This window comes from Numida meleagris, chromosome 7 (genome assembly GCF_002078875.1).
Source record: "Numida meleagris isolate 19003 breed g44 Domestic line chromosome 7, NumMel1.0, whole genome shotgun sequence".
NCBI classification, from domain to species: domain Eukaryota; kingdom Metazoa; phylum Chordata; class Aves; order Galliformes; family Numididae; genus Numida; species Numida meleagris.
In genome coordinates this window covers 13,379,638-13,397,366 of record NC_034415.1, presented here as the reverse complement: position 1 = coordinate 13,397,366, position 17,729 = coordinate 13,379,638, and the positions used below count along the sequence as shown (strand labels likewise).

General features: G+C 43.1%; 1 protein-coding gene across 6 annotated transcripts in view; it reads left to right on the top strand.

The window, feature by feature from the left end:
- LOC110402471 (cytochrome c-type heme lyase) overlaps positions 1-17,729 on the top strand; it is a 51,588-nt gene that overhangs the window by 9,675 nt on the left and 24,184 nt on the right. For 3 of the 6 annotated variants that reach the window (XM_021404580.1, XM_021404577.1, XM_021404586.1), the window contains exons 2-3: positions 10,485-10,650; positions 14,629-14,718. In XM_021404580.1, coding sequence (XP_021260255.1) covers positions 10,496-10,650; positions 14,629-14,718 — 245 coding nt within the window. In that variant the 5' untranslated portion in view covers positions 10,485-10,495. Of the gene's footprint in view, positions 1-5,444; positions 5,640-5,793; positions 5,962-10,484; positions 10,651-14,628; positions 14,719-17,729 lie in introns of those variants that run through there. The other 3 variants (XM_021404579.1, XM_021404578.1, XM_021404585.1) reach the window with 3 other exon arrangements.

The following is a 17,729-nucleotide window of genomic DNA, read 5'->3' as shown; positions in this document are numbered from 1 at the left end:
GGGGGGAAGCATACAGAAATAGTATGCTTTTTCTAAGCATTTTTTGTTTTCAGGTTGTGGGGGAGGGTGTGAGTAGGGGAAGGAGTTTTGTTGTTATTTTTTAAATGGAACCTTTTTTTCCGATTTCCAATCACCATTTCCCTGCCATTTTTTTTCAGCTATTTTAGCTAACACCAAATTTAGATCCTTTCTTTTCAGTGTCTTTTCAGCCGTGGATTGTCTGTATTAAATGCTGTAACATTAGTTGCCTACAGATATTATGATTAGACTCCAGGGGTGGCCTGAGCAATTTTCGGACAATGAAGCTGGCTCTTTTCTCACTCACACCAGTCTAACTGTTGGCTTCAGTGCAGTTGCTCTTGATTCACAGTGTTGTGAAAGGAGAATTGTGCTTGCTTTTTCATACATTCCTTCATCTCCATGATGTTTTTGCTTACATGTATAATTGATTCTCTGGGAATATCTCCTGCTGCTGACAGGTAGATTTCCTGCGATGAAAATAAATTTAAGCCCTTTTTAGGTCACTGAGTTCAATCCATTGCTGCTACAACACCATTTTATGTAATTTCTTTCATTAACTGATCAGGTTGTGCTTTAAACATTAAGATTCTATTCTTAATTCAGTTGGAAAGCTTAGTTATGTCCTAAGTTCAAAGTCAGAACTGAAATAATTTTCAACTGCTCTGGAAGTATTGTGCTCTCTGACATATGCCTCACTTTTCAGTACAGCAGCTGTGATAAAAGTTTTATACTCTGCAGAGGCAAGCTCAGCTCTGAGAAAGCACAGTTCTGAAATAAGGGGCGTACTCAGAAAGGGCGCCATGGAGTCTTCTATTCATTGTCACCTCTCAGATTTTAGTAGGAGTTACAAGCCGTCATCTGACAACAAATTTCTGCATACCTGAAGTGCAACCCTGTTAGTCAGTTACAGAAGGAACAGGAGTTCCTTCTATGGAACAGGAGTGCACAACTTGGCTGAGTATGAGCTGCTACTTTTTTTTTCTTTGCCACCCCATCTTAGCAGATCCACTCCATTTCAGCCAGATTTGTTCCTCATTTGTTTTATTTCTGAGCTAGTTGGCATGAAGCTTAAAATCATCAGTATAACCAAGAGGTTTTGTTGCAGTTAAAGCACAGATGAAAGGAAGAGTCCAATTTTTCTCTTAGGTAGTGTAAATAAGAGGATTCAACTGAAACCAACAGAATACTGTTACCTACAAGTGTTACTGTAGTACCTCCATGTCCTCCCTGCCTTCCCAATGCTCTTTCAGCATATCTGCTCTTTTATGAAGATGGAATATAATTTCCTTTTCTCCCCCGGTGTTCCTGTATCTCTGCGCTACACCTCTCCTTAGCAACTCTGTTGCCCTTACTTCCTTTCTCAGCTGAAGAAGTTACATGTTACTGGGGAACCTCTTGACAGTTACTATTAGTGGTGGCAACAGCAAAGAGAGGGAGAAAAATGTGCTTAAGGTGTATAGCAGCCAGTTGGCCGCCTTACTACTGTGGTTATTGTTTATCCCACCCTTTGGCTACTGTATTTCCAATGCAAAAACAGGTGCACGGGGTGCAGCAGTAGGCCTCTTAGTAGGACTTGGTGTGAACACTCCAATTAGTTGTTCTGTAAGTTTATCAGTGACTTGGATGCTGGACTGGAGGGTGTACTAAGTAAATCTGTGGATAATACTAGATTTGGAGGAGCTATTGAACCCCTCAAGGGTAGAGAGGCCTCACAGAGAGATACTGGCAAATTAGGGGGCTGGGCAATCACCAACTGCATGAAGTTTAACAAGAGCAAGTGCGAAATTCTGTACCTGGGACAGGGCAACCCTGGGTATATGTACAGACTGGAGGATGAGAGGCTGGTGAGCAGCCCTATAGAAAGGGGTCTGGGGTTTCTGGCTGATGGCAAGTTGAACATAAGACAGCAGTGTGTGCTGGCAGCCAACAGGGCCAATTGTACCCTGGGGTGCATCAGGCCCAATGCTGCCACTGGGTGAGAGGAGAGGTGGTCCCGTTCTGCTCTGCGCTGTGCAGCCTCACCTCGAGCGCTGTGTGCAGGTTTGGGTGCCGCAAAGTAAGAAGGATGGAGAACTATTAGAGAGCATCCAAAGAAGGGCTATAAAGATGATGAAGGGTCTGGAGGTTAAGACATGTGAGGAGCAGCTGAGATCCCTGGGTTTGCAACTGAGGGGAGGCCTCATGGTGGCTGCAGCTCTGCATGGGGAGCAAAGGGTCAGTGCTGAGCTCTGCTCTCTGTGACAGCAACAGGGCCAGAGGGAACAGCATGGAGCTGTCAGGGGAGGGGCAGGTAGGGGTTAGGGAAACGTTCTGCACCAGAGGGTGGTGGGCATGGAACAGGCTGCCCAGGGCAGTGATCATGGCTCCAAGCCTGCATGAGTTCAGGAAGCTTCTGGCCAGTGCCCTCAGACATAGGGTTTGGGTCCTGTGTGGAGGCAGGAGCTGGACTCTGATCCTTCCAACTCAGGATATTCTATGATTTATACAACACTTTACGAGAGTGTAAGATTACATTATTGGAGTTTCCTTGCCCATGCAATACTGGCATAGTGTGTTTGCACTGAATACTACTTGGGGTTTGCTGGACATAGGACATCCAAGTTGAAGCTGCTGAAAATATGCAATAACATAGAATCATAGAATCAAAAATCCAATTCCGGATGTATAGACAGTGCTCAAAATCTTCCTGCAGAACATTTCTAGCAGAAAAAGAGGACAGACAACCAAACTAAGTTAGCCTGGGCATGCAGTAGCCATATTTAAACATGTCCACAGCCTTTCCTTCTACTGCAATGCCTTTGTACCTCTTTAGCCGGTTCTCTTTTATCTGCAAATCCTTTTTGTCAAAAGGATGAGAGAGATCCCACAGGGAGAGCAGTTGCCAGCCAGGAATTCTCAGTGCATCATCATCTGTCGGCTTTCCAGTCAGCTTTGCTCAACACAGCACATTGGGCTGTTGCAAGATGGCATTGCTTCTGGTGTTGGACAGTGTGCTTATTGTGGGCCAAGGTGAAAGCAGTGAGGCAGGTTGGACTAGTTTCACCCACACGTTGTGCTGGGCCAAAGGAATTGTTTGGTAAGACGTGTGCTACACAGGCCTGATGTAGAGATCTGGGGAGTGTCTGGTTTATCTTCTAGATGCTTCCTAACTCTGGAACTGCAGAATGGTGATGAGTTATTCTGAGTCTCAGAACTCTGATAGGTGGTCTCTGGCAGAGTTATCTGTTCAGATTAAGATGCTACCATGCTCATCTGCCTGCTTTACCCTGCTGCTAGGTAGTACCGCACTTTCATGGCAGAGCCTCCAGGTCACAAGCTGGCATATTAAACAATTACTGACTTTGTTTAATTGTTGTGCTCTGCTAGAGCAATTGTGACCTCAGGCAGCTGGGAGAAAGAACACCTTACACTTCTCAGCCTTAAGACAAGGCTGAGAAATGTATCGGAGCTCATTGGTCAGAGCCTCTGGTTGTGAGCTGTGAGCAGAGAGTCCTTGCCAGTGCCTGCTTCTCCTCGTGTCCCTGCGGGCCTGAAAACAGCCATCACTGCCTTTGCTGGTGCCACAGACCCTCTGTCATCCCAGGGGCCCACTGCTAATTTGAATGGAAGATGGTTATTGCAGTTGTTTTGGCTTGGGAGGGCAAGATATGTACAAAGTATGTATAAAGTACTTGCAAAGAAGTATGTACAGAGTATGTACAAAGAAATTCTAAATTTGGTGAGACAGGACTAAGCAAAAAGTGAGGCCTGCTCACTGGAAAGTGAATTTTTGAAGAAAATACTCTTCAGACTTTTCCAGTTTGTCATTTTGAAAGTGGTTTATGATTCCACCACAGTGTTCTTAGGTTTTAACAGCTGTTCTGTTTCATCAGAAACTGTAGACATACTTGATAGAAAGTAGGTTGAAATATTCCATTATATGAAGAACAAATTGATACAACAACAGAGTAAAATATGAGTTTTTTTCTCCCAGTTTCATTAAGAAACCGTGTTTATGTGCTGTTGCTGTCTTTGTCCATCTGTTTGTTGCTGGAATGGAAGAAGGTTGGAAGCAGGATTAAGAACTCCTGCTCTACTCATTTGTCATGTAGAATTTTGTTACCAAAATTCTGCTGGAGTCGGTCAGCCGTGGGACACAAGTCCAGCAGAAGTCAAGCTTCAGCAGTCCAGATCTTTACACAGATTTACACTTTACCTGGCAGTTGATTTATTTGTTCAGCAGTTAAGCTGAAGTGGCTTTAAACAGCTGCAGGTGCTGGGGATGTGCCCTGCCCACCTCCTACAGGTTTCCAGTTCTTCAGCAGGAATGGCTCAATGGCTCACCAGTCAGTACCTGCATTCCAGCCTGTTATGATAAGGAAACGGCGGTTTCTGTTCAGGCTTTGAGGCTTTGCATTCCTACTGTGAAAGACATCTTGCAAGAGAGATTAGCGCATGCAGCTGGGTTAGATGGTTTCTTGGGCAACTGCAGCTTATCCTGTTGCAATGTACATCTGAATACCTTTAATGTTATGTTGGTTGAGAGAACTTACACATTTTTGATCTTAAAGATCAGACATCCTTAATTGGAAATGGAAGCTGAAGTGGTTTAGGATGCATTTGATAGCAGGGATGTACAAAGAGAAGCAATTCTGAGCATTATGTTTCCTGGTTGGTAAGATTTGCCATTTCCTGGAAGAAGTTAACCAAGTCCATTAATCTTCACGGTGTTTAATTTTGTTACTACAATTTTGCTTTGATTTTTAAATACAATGTAACTGTTCAAAAATGTAAAATGAAAAATAATTTAAACAAAATCGGAGCATTTGATTTCAAAACCAGCAAGTATTAGCAGTATCCGCACCCCGCACAACCCGGGATCGCGGGTACTGCACCCTTCGAGTGCACGGTGTTGTCGAGGAGCATTTTTCCTATGAAATATTTTCGGCGGTGGGGCTATAGAAAGGCGCGGTGACTGAAATTTTGTCGGAGGGTGAAACGCTCTGCATAGCAGCCGTTCTTCCTCCCCCGACACGTAAGCCTTTCTCGGCCCCGCGCTTTTAGCAGAATTTGGGGTCCAGAGTCCAACGCGGCGCGGTGAGCCGGCAGCCTGCGGGGAAGCGGTGAGTGCGCTGGCGGGGCAGGCGCAGCGCTGGCGGGAAGCCGCCCGGGGAAGGGAGGCAGCGGCACGGCCGTCCCCCGCAGCTGTCAGCGAGCGGCGCGGCCGTTCCGGCTCGCGCTGGATTTTTGGGTCGGCGCGGCAATGCCACCGCGGCGGGCCGGCGCGGCTGGCCCCGCTCCGAGCGCTGCGGTGAGCCCGCACCCTGCCGCTACCGCAGCCGCCCCGATCCGCCGCTCCCGTCGGCGCAGCCTCCCTCGGGGCGCGGTCTGCCGGCACCAGGGGGGGCCGCCCTCCCCTGGCGAAGCCCGGCGGCAGGTGGAGGCTCGGCCGCTTTAAGGCTGCGCCTGCCGTAATCCGAGCATCGTATGCGAGAAGGGCCGGTCCCCCCGCCGCCGCCGAGAGGCATGGCAGAGGCGGCCGCTCGGCCCCGGTAGCCCCGCTTCTGGGTGCGGCGGACGGCGGACCGGGAAGGGAAGGGTGGGCGATCACACCCCTTCTCTCTCGGCTCCGTTAGCCGGTGAGGACGAAGGGACGGAGGCTCCGAAGCGGGGGTAAAGGCGCAGGGGCGGTGCAGCTCAGCCCCTTCGTCCCCACCCCTGCCGGGCTGCGCGGCGTTTGCCTTCCCCCCGTCTCTCCCCTCCCTCTCCCGGCGCCCGCCCCGCACGGGGCCGCCCCCAGCCCGCGGGTCGCAGCCGGCGGCGCTGGGCGCCGTGGCAAGCGCGGAGCGCAGCGGACTACCTCCTCCCGGGGCCGGCAGCGGGGGTGCGCTCCGCTCGGGCCGGCCCTGCCCGTGTTCCTTCCCGCGGGGTCCCGCCGCTCCCGGCTGAGCGCACACCGAGGTAACGAGGCCCCGGGCCGCTGCTCGCGCGTTCCTGCGGGGCTCCGGTACCGCGCCTCGGGACCGCTCGGGCTGCGCCAGCCGCGTCTCCGACAAGTTCTCTCTTTCCTTTCTTCTCTGTTTTTCCCCCTTGCTTCCCCGCTGAGAACTTCTTGCAGTGCGTGAGGAGATGGATGTTTCAGATAAATGACATAGCAACACGTAGATCGCTTCGGTACCAAACTGCGTCGCGTTGGATCACTGCCTCGGCGCTCCGGAGTGGAGCCGAAGCGGAACTCGGCATGTAAATGTCCTTACATAGAACAGAGAATGTCTTAAGCTGTGGTTGTTACTGCTTTTCTTCATGTCTCCGTGATACTGCTGTGATGTGGTAGGGATATTTCCTGCGTTTCCTACTGAGCCTGAGATAACAAATGCAGCGCCAAGCTAATCAGGGCAATAGAAACTGCGTTTCAGACCCAACAACACTCGAGCATTGCAGCTGGTTTATTATTAGGTTTGTTATAAAGTGTGCCAACAGTCAGCAGTACCATGGTGTTCTTTGCAAATTAGCATAGTAAGGTTTACGAGGGTTGGATTGAGCTGTGAGTTTTAACCAGACCAGGAGAGCGTGGTGCTGAGCGTGGTGCCCTGGTATTGCTTGTGGCTTTACCACGTTATCTTGTTTGGGAATTGATCCAGTTTGTCTTGCAGTCTGGCCTGGCGGAAGGTGAGGACTGCGGGCCTTGTGCCTCATGCTGCACCTCTGCACTGGGTCTGTGGCAGAGGAGCGTGTCTTATTGTTCTGATGAGAAAAGTTGATGTGAGCAGCGGAACTCCAAACTGAGCAGGACATAAATGCCAAGTGCCATTGATGGTACAAGTGCTGGGTAACTCTCCTGCTCCTTTGTGCTCTCAGTAAGTGCTGGCTTTTTGCTATCAGAAGTTCCTAAAAGTTTTGTCATAGAGTCATAGTGTGGCCTGGGTTCATACTGGGGGCGAATGAGTTTTGAGTATATGTATGTATATTTAATAGTTTTTATTTTTCCTATTTTTTCCCTGACTTTCAAGTAGAAACAGAATCTGAGGAAAACTGCATGATATTAGTACTGGATGAAAGGATTATATTTTCAGCTCTTTCTGAATACAACTGAAAAGCAATGTTATTAGCTCTTTCAAAATTAGTGAGGCTGGCAGAGCAGTTTGATACTGTGCTAGGTGCAGTGCTTAACTAACACCTGGCTGACAGTTGTTGGTTTCCAGTGTTCGATGATATTTATTTACCTAAAGACTACTTTGAAAGATAGAAGAGTGAAGTTGTAATTACTGTCTAACTGAATGGTTAAGACAGTAATTTGGGTAAGCCAGGAGAAGGTTGCTTTTCAATAAATAACGGTAAGGATCCAACTCTGTTACATTACTCTTTTCCTGTGTTGCAAAGTAGTTACACCAACTCTCCCCAGTATCAGCTGGCTGAATGGCAATCAATGACTGTGCAGTTTGGGGGATAAAGCATGTGCTCATATATAATCCATGCCGTTCTGTGTCCAGGTCAGACTTCGCTGGAATGCCATCAGAAAATGCAGGGGCAGAGAGCCACAGCGTGCTTGAAAGCTGCTTTTGATTTCCTAACTTTGGCTCTTTTCCTTGGGGCAAAGAAACTGTATGTAATCAGAAGTGTATTATGTTTCTTTTAAATTGTAGAGTTTGGTTAAGCAAGGTGAATGATTTTTCTTATTTAAAAGAAAATATGATGAGCGACAGCTAATTTTCATGGTAAGTGGGGCACAGTTGAAAACAACTTAGACATATGAGAAAATGTCTGTAGCTGAACTGTTTTTCCATCTTGTATAAAACATTGTGTTTACAGGTGGTCCTTGAAGTGAATTGCAACACAGCACTCTTTAATTTTACAAAGTAAAATATGGAATTATTCCTGGCCTTTGGCACTTGAACAGTTTTTTGATAAAGCACGTATGAAATCACCTTCTGAAATCAATATTGCAAAACTCTTCTGAGTATCTGTCGGAACAACCAGGGGCCGGGTGACTGGTTTCTCCTCTGCTGCCATGGTACTCTCCTCCCTTGCCCTCATCCTGGTTCTGTACTGCTGCTGTAAGTGCTGGGAGGTGTATGTACATCATACTTTCAAAGTAAGATCACGCACTTTCCACACAACTGCTTTTTCTTAAATTCCCCGTATGATATCTGTAGGAGAAAGATTAGAAGAAAGGTTAGCTCTTGTTAAGTCATTTCTTGCAGTGGATGGTTGGGAGACTTCTGTTTAATTCCATAATCTCCTGTACAAAGTTGACCACCCGCCATGCGCTGAAATATCATTACCTAACAAACTCTTCTGATGCTGAGGAGAGCTGGTGCTGCAAGAAAAAACATGGTTTTCTTTTGCCCAAGAGATTATGTCAGTGGCTTTGAAAATCAGAGGTATTGGTGGAGCCATTGCAGATGAATACATTTGGTAGTGTGAGAATTGTCATCATCTAGTCAAAAGGATGGAGGAGGTGTGATTGATGTTCAGTGGTTTGCTATTCTTCAGAAGAGGTTTGGCTGCAACGTGTGTTTTGGCTTCTTTCACACACTTTAGCAATTAGAGCAACCCAATTTTTCCTTACATTATCCAAGAGAGGACTTCCTACAGATTAAATGATGTGATAATAAAGTTCTGGCCCCAGGAGCGCAGTCTGGAATAGGCACCACATGGTGCTCCTTGCTGGGTTTAAATTGAAGGATACAAAATTGAAATGAGTGATTTATTCCTTCAAACAGAGAAGTCTTAGAAAATCAGACTTAAGCCCCAGGGTCTCCAGTACTAAAAACTGCATAAAATTTGATTTGTGTTTTGTGTACTCTTTGTCAGTGGAGAAACGTAGGGAGAATGGTGTGAAACTACTTGAAAGAACGTGGGACGTACAGGCTAGTGTTTGAAACCAAAAGTTGCGGTAGAATGCCCTTAAAAATATTCCAGAGTAATCCGCTGCGGAGCTAGAAATGGTCTTCAGATAACCAGCTGGAAGGAATCAGGCTCTGGTGTGGTGCGTTGCAATGTGTGCGTGCTTTCAAATTTTAATTTGGAGTGTAAGTTCTCTTTGTGAGCAGAACCTTCTCATTGTGCTCGCTTACTGTAGTTTGGGTTGGGTTGCACTGCAGACCTGGAGCACGTAGGCTGGCTTCTCAGTTTTAATGTAAAACACATTTCCATACTCTACTCCTCACTCACCATCTACCCTACATACTTAAATGACCGTACTTAATTTTTTACAAGTTATTATTTTAAATAAAGGAGTTTTATTCCTTTCTTTGCTATGTTCTCCCTGCAGCTCAAGTTTCTTTCCATCTGCAATGCAGATATAATTTCAAAAATCTAATGCACATTCCTTCATTCCGTAATGCATGTGAAGTGAACGTGGACAACAGTGTATAATATAATTGTATCGGTTGTTTTTCTTAATTTAATTTAATTTTTTTTTACCATTGTGTTGTTGTAGTAATATCAAATTATGCTAAGCTGTAAGTCTTCCATTTATTTTTATATATGCCAGCAGTTAGCTACATAACGTACATGGCTATTCACCATTTAAATATTTTAAAGTGAACCATTTCCTTGTGAGTTTTTTCCCCTTTTGTGTTCAACTTAATACAAATTGACTTTTTTAAAGAGTTTGTGGCCTTTGCAAGTCTTGGAATATAAAACACTTCACCACACATTGAACTAAAGATGTGTGTCAGATGTTCATGACGTCGGGGAAATACCTCTCTGCCTTGCCAAGTACTGGAGAGGTATGCGAAATGACTGAAGCATTTAGTGACTGGCATTTGTGTTTGGAATTGTTTAGCTATTGATGTAGGCCTCATGAAGTAGTTAAACAGTCCAGTATCTTGAAATCATTGGTTCTGATGATGGGAAGCTTCTTGTTGTGTCCAGAGTTTAGGCTTTTGTGTAAAGAAGAAGAAAGCCCAAATGCCACTGCCAGCACAGTATTGCAAGGAGAAGCCCTCAGTTAGTAACAAAAGTGCAAACTGAGAAATCCTGTCTCTGCCAAGTACAGAAATGTATAGCTGCAGTGAGGTTGTTGCTTCATGAAGCCTTCTCAGCTGGCCTGAAAATCTCTGCTGTGCTTACATGATTTCACTGTCACTTTTTGAAGTGCTGTCGGTAGCAATCAGTCTGTTAAGAATGAGAGGAGTTTTACCTTTGGAGCTTCTTGGGACAGGAGTGGAAAGCTCTGAGCCAGCCCTTGCAGTGCTCGGAGTGCGGAGGATTCCATCACAGAGGTTGGGAAAGGTGTAGTAACGTTTTGTTTTCCCACTTTTCTTTGCTTGAGCAAAGATGATGTGCATACAATTTAAAAGAAGAACACTACATTAAAAAACAAAAAAGCACTACAACTTTTACATTTACAAAAAATAAGACTGGAGACGTACTTTTAGTGAATAGTGTTTCCATTGAGAAGTTAGCTATCAAAGACACTCTGCTGCTGAAAGTTGAATGGTCGATGGACTGAAATTAACAACTGCTTCTCTTCACAGGCTGAAGAACAATGGCTTCCTTCAGCAACCTGACTATTGGTATCGCTCTTTCCAGTTTTACCATATTCCAGCTCCTGTTCCATGTTTTAAGCTCTTGGGTATCGACACGGATAACACCTGGTTTTAACAATCTCAGCCAAAAAAGGAAGATTGAATGGAATTCAAGGTAAAGTGTTCAAAACAAACTGTAGCTAATGAACTACCACCTGTGTGTGCTTATATCTAAAACTGCAGATAAGATTATTGGTTAAACATGCACAAAGATTGGCAGGACATTTCTATGTGCTTAACAAATTCTACATGTCAAATGCTGAGTCTCCTTCTTGGACATGGAGTTACAAACACCTGTGCATTAAACACTTTTTTAGATCACGATGCTCAAGTGAAAAAGGAAGTGAAAAAAGAAAATAATGATTGGTGAGAGGTACTAAGTTAATGTGGATTAATTTTAAATGACTTCTTTGTGATGCTTCTAGTTAGAGAATGGATACAAAATTCCTTTCCCTCAGACGTACATGAAAATGGTACGTATGTCAATTTATTCTGTGATCTTAATGACAGTGTATTTCTGGGTCACACTTCTGTGTGCAAACCAAGTTACTCTCTTCTCTCACTACGACTATACTGCATCCTGCTTTGGATCAGTTTTCCAAGATATTTGCTGAATTGTCATTGTAGTATTGTGGTGAGGCAAAGTTATACTACAGCTACAGGACATCTCCATCTGTGTTTTGATGAGGAAGGGGAGGAAGAGAAGGAGGATGCTGTGAGATGTAGGATACGTGTTCAGAAAGAAGTTGTGGAAAATTGCTCTAAAAACCTGCCTCGCTCCCTTTGCGTCTCTTCAGTCCTGCCGCTGGGATGTATGTACCTGTGGTACGCTTGCCGCATGGGCAGCAGCTTGTGCAGCCCTGTGAACCTTTCTCTGGGAGGGTGCTGTCCTCTATTTTAAGCCATAAAGGAAGTATAGGGTAGTAACTGCAAGCAGGATAATCACTGAAGTTTTATTGCAGAGTACTACTCTGCAAGATACAAAGGTTTCTCCATCCAGAATGAACTGATACACTATAACTTTATGCTTGAGTGGCCTATTAAACTTTTAGAAGATTTTTCAGGTGTTTCTCAAATTCTGAGATGAAAAATATGAGCTGTACAGCTGTCACTGCACTCAAATAGCATTATTATTATCACTCTCCCTCCCCTGTCCTGTTTAAAGGCATTATCAAGTGGATGCTTTTAAAGTTATTTCCTGGTCTGTGCAACATTAGTTACTCAAATAGTTTTGTCCTCCATTTGGCAGATGTCTGCCTTCAGTGCTTTTAAAGGCTCCATCTTAATTTCAGTTTGATCTTTGAATAATTGTGTATCTACCAAAACACCTTTCTAGATTGCCAGTTCATGATATCAGTGCAAACTGAGTTTTATCTCTGTGTTAGAAATCGACAATAAAGTCCAACAGAGAAACTAAACTTTTATCGTATTGGAGCTGAACTTTTGTCTCAAAGCCACGTCAAGTGACCCCCAAATTGCATAATAAGGTTTCTGAGGACATACCTCATGCCTGGTAGCATTATGGTAAGTTGCAGAGCTTTGCATAAACAACACACAAGTTGTTTCACAGATCACAAGTATGCTGAAATAAGCTGCTCTGTAATCTCTGGGCTACTTTGCAGTAAGGTGTTTAATTACTCAAGTTGAAAAAGCACCTCAAGCTGTGCCCTTCTTTTTAACTTCTTTCCACATTTTTTTCTTGGAGCAGGATGTTGATGTTAACGCACAGATAAGCCGTGGTTCAGTTCTAGAATTAGGAGGCATGAAGCACAGAGCCCAGCTCAGCAGTTTGTTGGTTTAGTGTCTGAGGAGGGCACGGAGTGAAAGGACAGGTGATGGTGCTGGTGTTTCTGCAGGAGTTTGGCTGTTAACTCTGCTAGCCAAGTGCAGCACTTCAACACACTGCTTCCTCACTTCAGCGTCTCACTGAAGTGAAGAAACGCCCCGAGGAGTATTTTATGTGTTCATAGAATAGAGGCAGACATGCATGAACTGTGCATACAGCTGTGCATGTGGAGGAAGTTACTATCTCCTGTTAAAATGAGTTTGATTAGCTTAAATGTTTAAAAAGTAGATGTTTGCTCTTCTATCTTACATTCAGCTGGTGTAGGGAGGGCTCAGACAAATGGTTCTGTTGGCAATCCTGAAGGAAACTGGCACGGAGGGTGGTTATGCATTTTTATCAGCTCAGCTGGGCCTGGAAGATGGCATCTGCCTGTAATAAGCTGTAGCATTGAAAATATGTTGCTAGTTTTGAGGGTTTTGTGAATCGAGCATTTGAGCTGCAGCTCTGGATCATGTTTTCCATACTGTCTGTTTATTCTGACCTTCCAAGAGTTAAGAACCAATTAAGAAACTGATTCTGGGATTTCTAAGTAAGCACATTTTCAAATTGAATTAAAAGTTGCACTTCAGCACTGATGTACTGTAACTTTCCAATTTCTCATGCGTAAGTTCCTGTCACCTCTTCTACAGTATATATTTGTACCGCTATTATGCAGTTGTGAAAGTACATATATTTGGTAGGAAAAGAATAAGTATACAATTTACCAGTGCAACTGTTTTTTTTCTTTGCAGTTTAATGAGGAGTTAAAGGATGCAGGCTTTGACAGTAATTTCAAAGAAATGTACTGAGCTTGATAGCTTGACCTAGTTTCCATATTAAAATGGAGTGTTTCCCTTCTTCTGTCTCCTCTTCTGTGGAGAAACTTCAAAGTCCCGAGCTAAGGAAGAAATCTGCTTTTTTCTTTCTTCCTTTTTTTTCCCCCTTCTTTTTTTCCTCTTCAAGTGCTGTGTTTGTATATAGCTTGTAAGCTTATCGGAACTAAGGTTTGAATAAACAGTCACTCCTAAGACAAACTGCAACTGCAGACTAATCAACTGTATGCTAGGAGAAATTTTACTTCTTTCAGCTCTGTACTCTCCTAAAGTTCAAAAATCCCAGGTATTTCTCAAGCAGTAATCTTGCAAGCCATGCTTTGTTTTTAAAAGGACGCAAAGTTCCTGGCCTTATGTAATTCTGTGTTGTGAGAGTCGATGTTTTAATTAAACCACTAATTATCATTAATGTTCTGATAACAGAATTTTCTTACTTTAAATAAAGTTAAAAAAATAAATATATTAAATGTTCACATCCAGCATGCTGCACTTGGATATTCAGACTGCATTAATCTCCATCCATTTCCTGGCACATGATTGAAAAAGCCGTTGAAAGTAGCGTGACAACACTCTTTAAGCAAATGGTAGATAGGGACTTCTTTTATGAGAAGTGAGAGAATTTTCTCATGCTAATAGAAGGTGATACACCCCTTGGAAACAGAGTAAATCCCTCTTTATTTGGCAAGCCTTCTAGAGGAAAAAAAGGACAGGTCCTGGCCGTGTGTGGGGCCTGCCTGCCTCCAGCACAGGGCGCGCTCTGCAAGCGCTTGTGGGCCCGGCTGATTCCTGTGTCTTCATGTAAGACAGGAGGAGTACACAATAGTGAAAGTAAGGCTGCCAGCTGGTAGGAACCTGCCGCTGTTACGCCTTGGATATGCAGCTGCAGCTCTTGGTTACACAGGTTTACTCTTTGAGGGCCAGAATCTACTTCAAGCACTCTAGAAGTTCTTTCTGAAATCTTCACCAATGGGCTTTTCACTTAATGCCCCTATTTGCAAAACTCAGGCTCAGGAGAATTATTTTTTGGTCATCTTGGTGCCTGAAAGGAGGAGCCTGCCGCTGTGGTACTCGCAAGCCAGTCTGAGTATAAAATCAAGGTGCTTTCCTATAGGTTTTCCATCAAATGAGGCAATGCAGTATTTGTTTAAGAACTGGATGTGACTTTGTCTTTAAGTATTCATTAACATGTGTGTTAATTTTAAAAACTGAAAACAGCTGTAGATATCAGTTACTTTACTTTAAAACCACCTTTTCTCTTCAGTGCCTGTCCCCCACCCCCAGAAGATAGTTCTTTATGACTCTTTCCCCCCCCGTCATTGTGTAAGTGGTAAAGCAGAGATGCAATGGAGCGTGTCTTTGGATGTTTCCTACCCGCAGTACAATACAGACAGTTGTGACTGGCAGTATCTCCTTGTGACTGTGATCTGTTTTTCAGGACAGTCTCCACATTCCATGCCTTGGTGGTTGGTGGATTTTGTCTGTATATTTTGTTGTACGATGACGCTGTTAATGCTGACCATCTCTGGTAAGACATGGTACTTATATGTTGTGTTTACACAGTCAAATAACATAATTGAGCATGGAAAAACTATCTTGCAGTGTATTAACTACTGAAGTAAATGTTTAATTTCCCTTCAAAATATGCAGTTTGATGTATTTATTTTTGTCCGTACTACTTCACAATTCCAGATTATTTTGTCAGTGCTAATGCCTTCATGTATTGTCTCTGTGAAGTGGGATTGATACAATGCAGACAATTGATTTGTAATAGCATATTACATTACTAATCCATAACTCCAGGAAGGAGTTATAAGGAATGCTATCTTTATAGGGAATAGAAACTTGTATTAAATAGATTTTAAACACTTTCTCTAATTATCAAGTATTCCATCTTAAGCTTTCTTTTTTTTATGTCTAGTTATATTGAGTTATATTGTTTTGTTTCATGCTTACTTTTGTGGGGCAGGATATGTCTCTTGCTTTATTTAATAGGTATTTTGACATTCCACTCATTACCTTCTGCAACTCTCCCTCTGGAGGAAAGAGGCCCTGTTACTCCTGAAGAGTGATTAACTACTACAAGTTTCATTTCATATTTCTGCCATAGGCTGCTGTTTTCAACTTTATCATAAGTCTACAGTGTGATTCACTTTAAACTCACATGAATTTAACATCTGATGCTTGTTTTGCTCTTTTGGTATTGTAAACTAATGGCAGTATAGTGTGGACCATGCAAGATTGAAGTGCTTGAAGCTATGAATACTGATCATACCTCTGCCACTGATTTCTTATGTGGCTTTCATAAATGTAGTACTAATTCGTAATGCAAATTTGAGCAACGATGGCCTCTTACATTTGTAGTGATACACAATTAATTTGTTGCTTAGAATTTTTTCATTATATCCTAGTATCTTTGGAGTGACTACATACAGTCTTCTGTGTCTTATGAGATTGTTAACCTTGTTTAAAATCAGTAGGTTATTATAACTTGCTCTCTGTATGGATGGTGGTAAGCTTTATTATATACAAGCTTTTTATCTTGGTTTGCTTGAGTAGACCTTGTTCTAAATAGTACAAAATAAATAATGAGTGATTGAAATGGATATCACTTGCTGGTGATGAATTATCTGCACGCTTACTAAATTATCCTGGTGTATAAAAAAAACAAATTAAATAGAAAACTAAGTTTTCAAAAATTATCTTTAATTCTTAGTAAGTCTAAGAAAGGCTGTGAGATATTCTTGTATACTGCTTTGAAAACTTAACCTTGTTTATGGAGCATTAGCATCCTATGTTATGTAAAAAGATCGTAGGACAAAATCAATTTTTTGGGGGGTGGAAATTATTCTGTATTTCTACTATTGCTTCTAAATAGTTTCTTCTGTTTGGATAAATTTATTAGGATGTTTATAATGAATCAAAACTTTGTGTTGTGCTTCTTCTGTCAGAAACTACCAGTGAAGCCAGAATCACAGGTCAACTTCCTCAGAAATTGCAGGTGTATGTTTTCTTCTAAGGCTGACCTTCATGTTATTCTTAAGAAGGAGATAGCTAGCATTTGTCTCTGCGTTCCTCTGTATGTTGTGCTGGTTCCCTCTCTGTGGTGACTGAAGCCCTCGCTGACCATACAGGGCTTTAATAAATTTTCAGTCCGCTTTATGACCTGGATGTACACTAAATTTTAATCTATCATCACTTTTGCATTGATTCATAGTTGAATTCACATGGTTTGGATTTGAACTGAATGAGACTGAAGAGGAAAAGGCAAATTCTAAGGGACTGTTGCAAGGCCGTTCTGTCATGGAAATTGAGTGCCCATTTGAAATGCAGGCATAAACCGTGGAAGTCATATCTTCTGCAGATATGAAGGATGTATGAGCCTTTCATTAGGAGTGTCTTATAAGCAGTGCAAGAAGCATTTGAGTCTAGTTTCAACTGTTTGTAAGCGTGTGCCTAGAAATCCTTGATGCATCTTTCTTGCACTCGTGTAGCCTGAAAGCATTACGCTGGTACTCCAATTTTAGACTGCTGTCCCTCTCTTGCCCTGTGTTTATTGCCACCATCTTTGCGTAGCCATCAACTGTAAGATCATGTTTATTTATTCTCTGCAGGATTTAATGTCTTTTATATCTATAATGGAAAGGTAGGTTCCGAATTTCAACGTATGTCAGCCTAACTTCTGGGCTCCTGCAAGGCTTAAATGTGCAACTTCTGGGCTCCTGCAAGGAGCTACTGTCCTGCAACTTCTGGGCTCCTGCTAGGCTTAAATGTGTGGTGATGATGATACATGCAGGTCTTGAAAGGGATCAGGACTCTGCTGAGACATTGGTGCAATGCAGAGAGGATGTGGTGTTGCTGCCAGGTAATGCCTGAAACTAGATACAACAGATCCTAGTGAAAGATGATAACGACTGGAGCATGCCTATGCCACAGAGGCTCATCATCCTGGTGTTTTTACACCTTTTTTGATAGTGTAGGACTTCCCCTAACACTTGCCCTGTTTTCTATATGTAAAGAGAATAGCTTACTAGCATAAGTGATGTAGAAATTGTTTTTGAGATGATGATAATAACATTGTGGAAAGTGTGTGGGTGGTAGAGATCAGATAAGGAGAGGGAGAAGGTGTGAAGCTACAACTTAATTCACTTATTTACAAGAGAGCAGGCTTTTCACAACACTGTCCACTTTTCATTCATTAACCTTTCTGAAGTTAGTGGCATTTCGTTTTTATCTAGTAGACTATATCTGAAAAGTATCTGCAAAAAAGCTTGAAGAAAGTTGGTTGAGCATCCTTCTGTTTTATCTGCCTGTGCGTGTTCCTGTAATTCGTTTGCCACATATACCTCCCGAGCAATAGTAAAAGAGAGACCTCTTCTGCTTGTTCAAGTCACTCCCTGTTTGTCATTCCTGGCACTTGCCTGCATCAGAACTGGGGTGCAAACATCAGGGCTTATAAACTCGACAGCGTTTTCCTTTCAAGCTGATAGATCAGGAAATCCAGAACACTTTAGAATGAATTCTGTGTTTTCTGTTAAT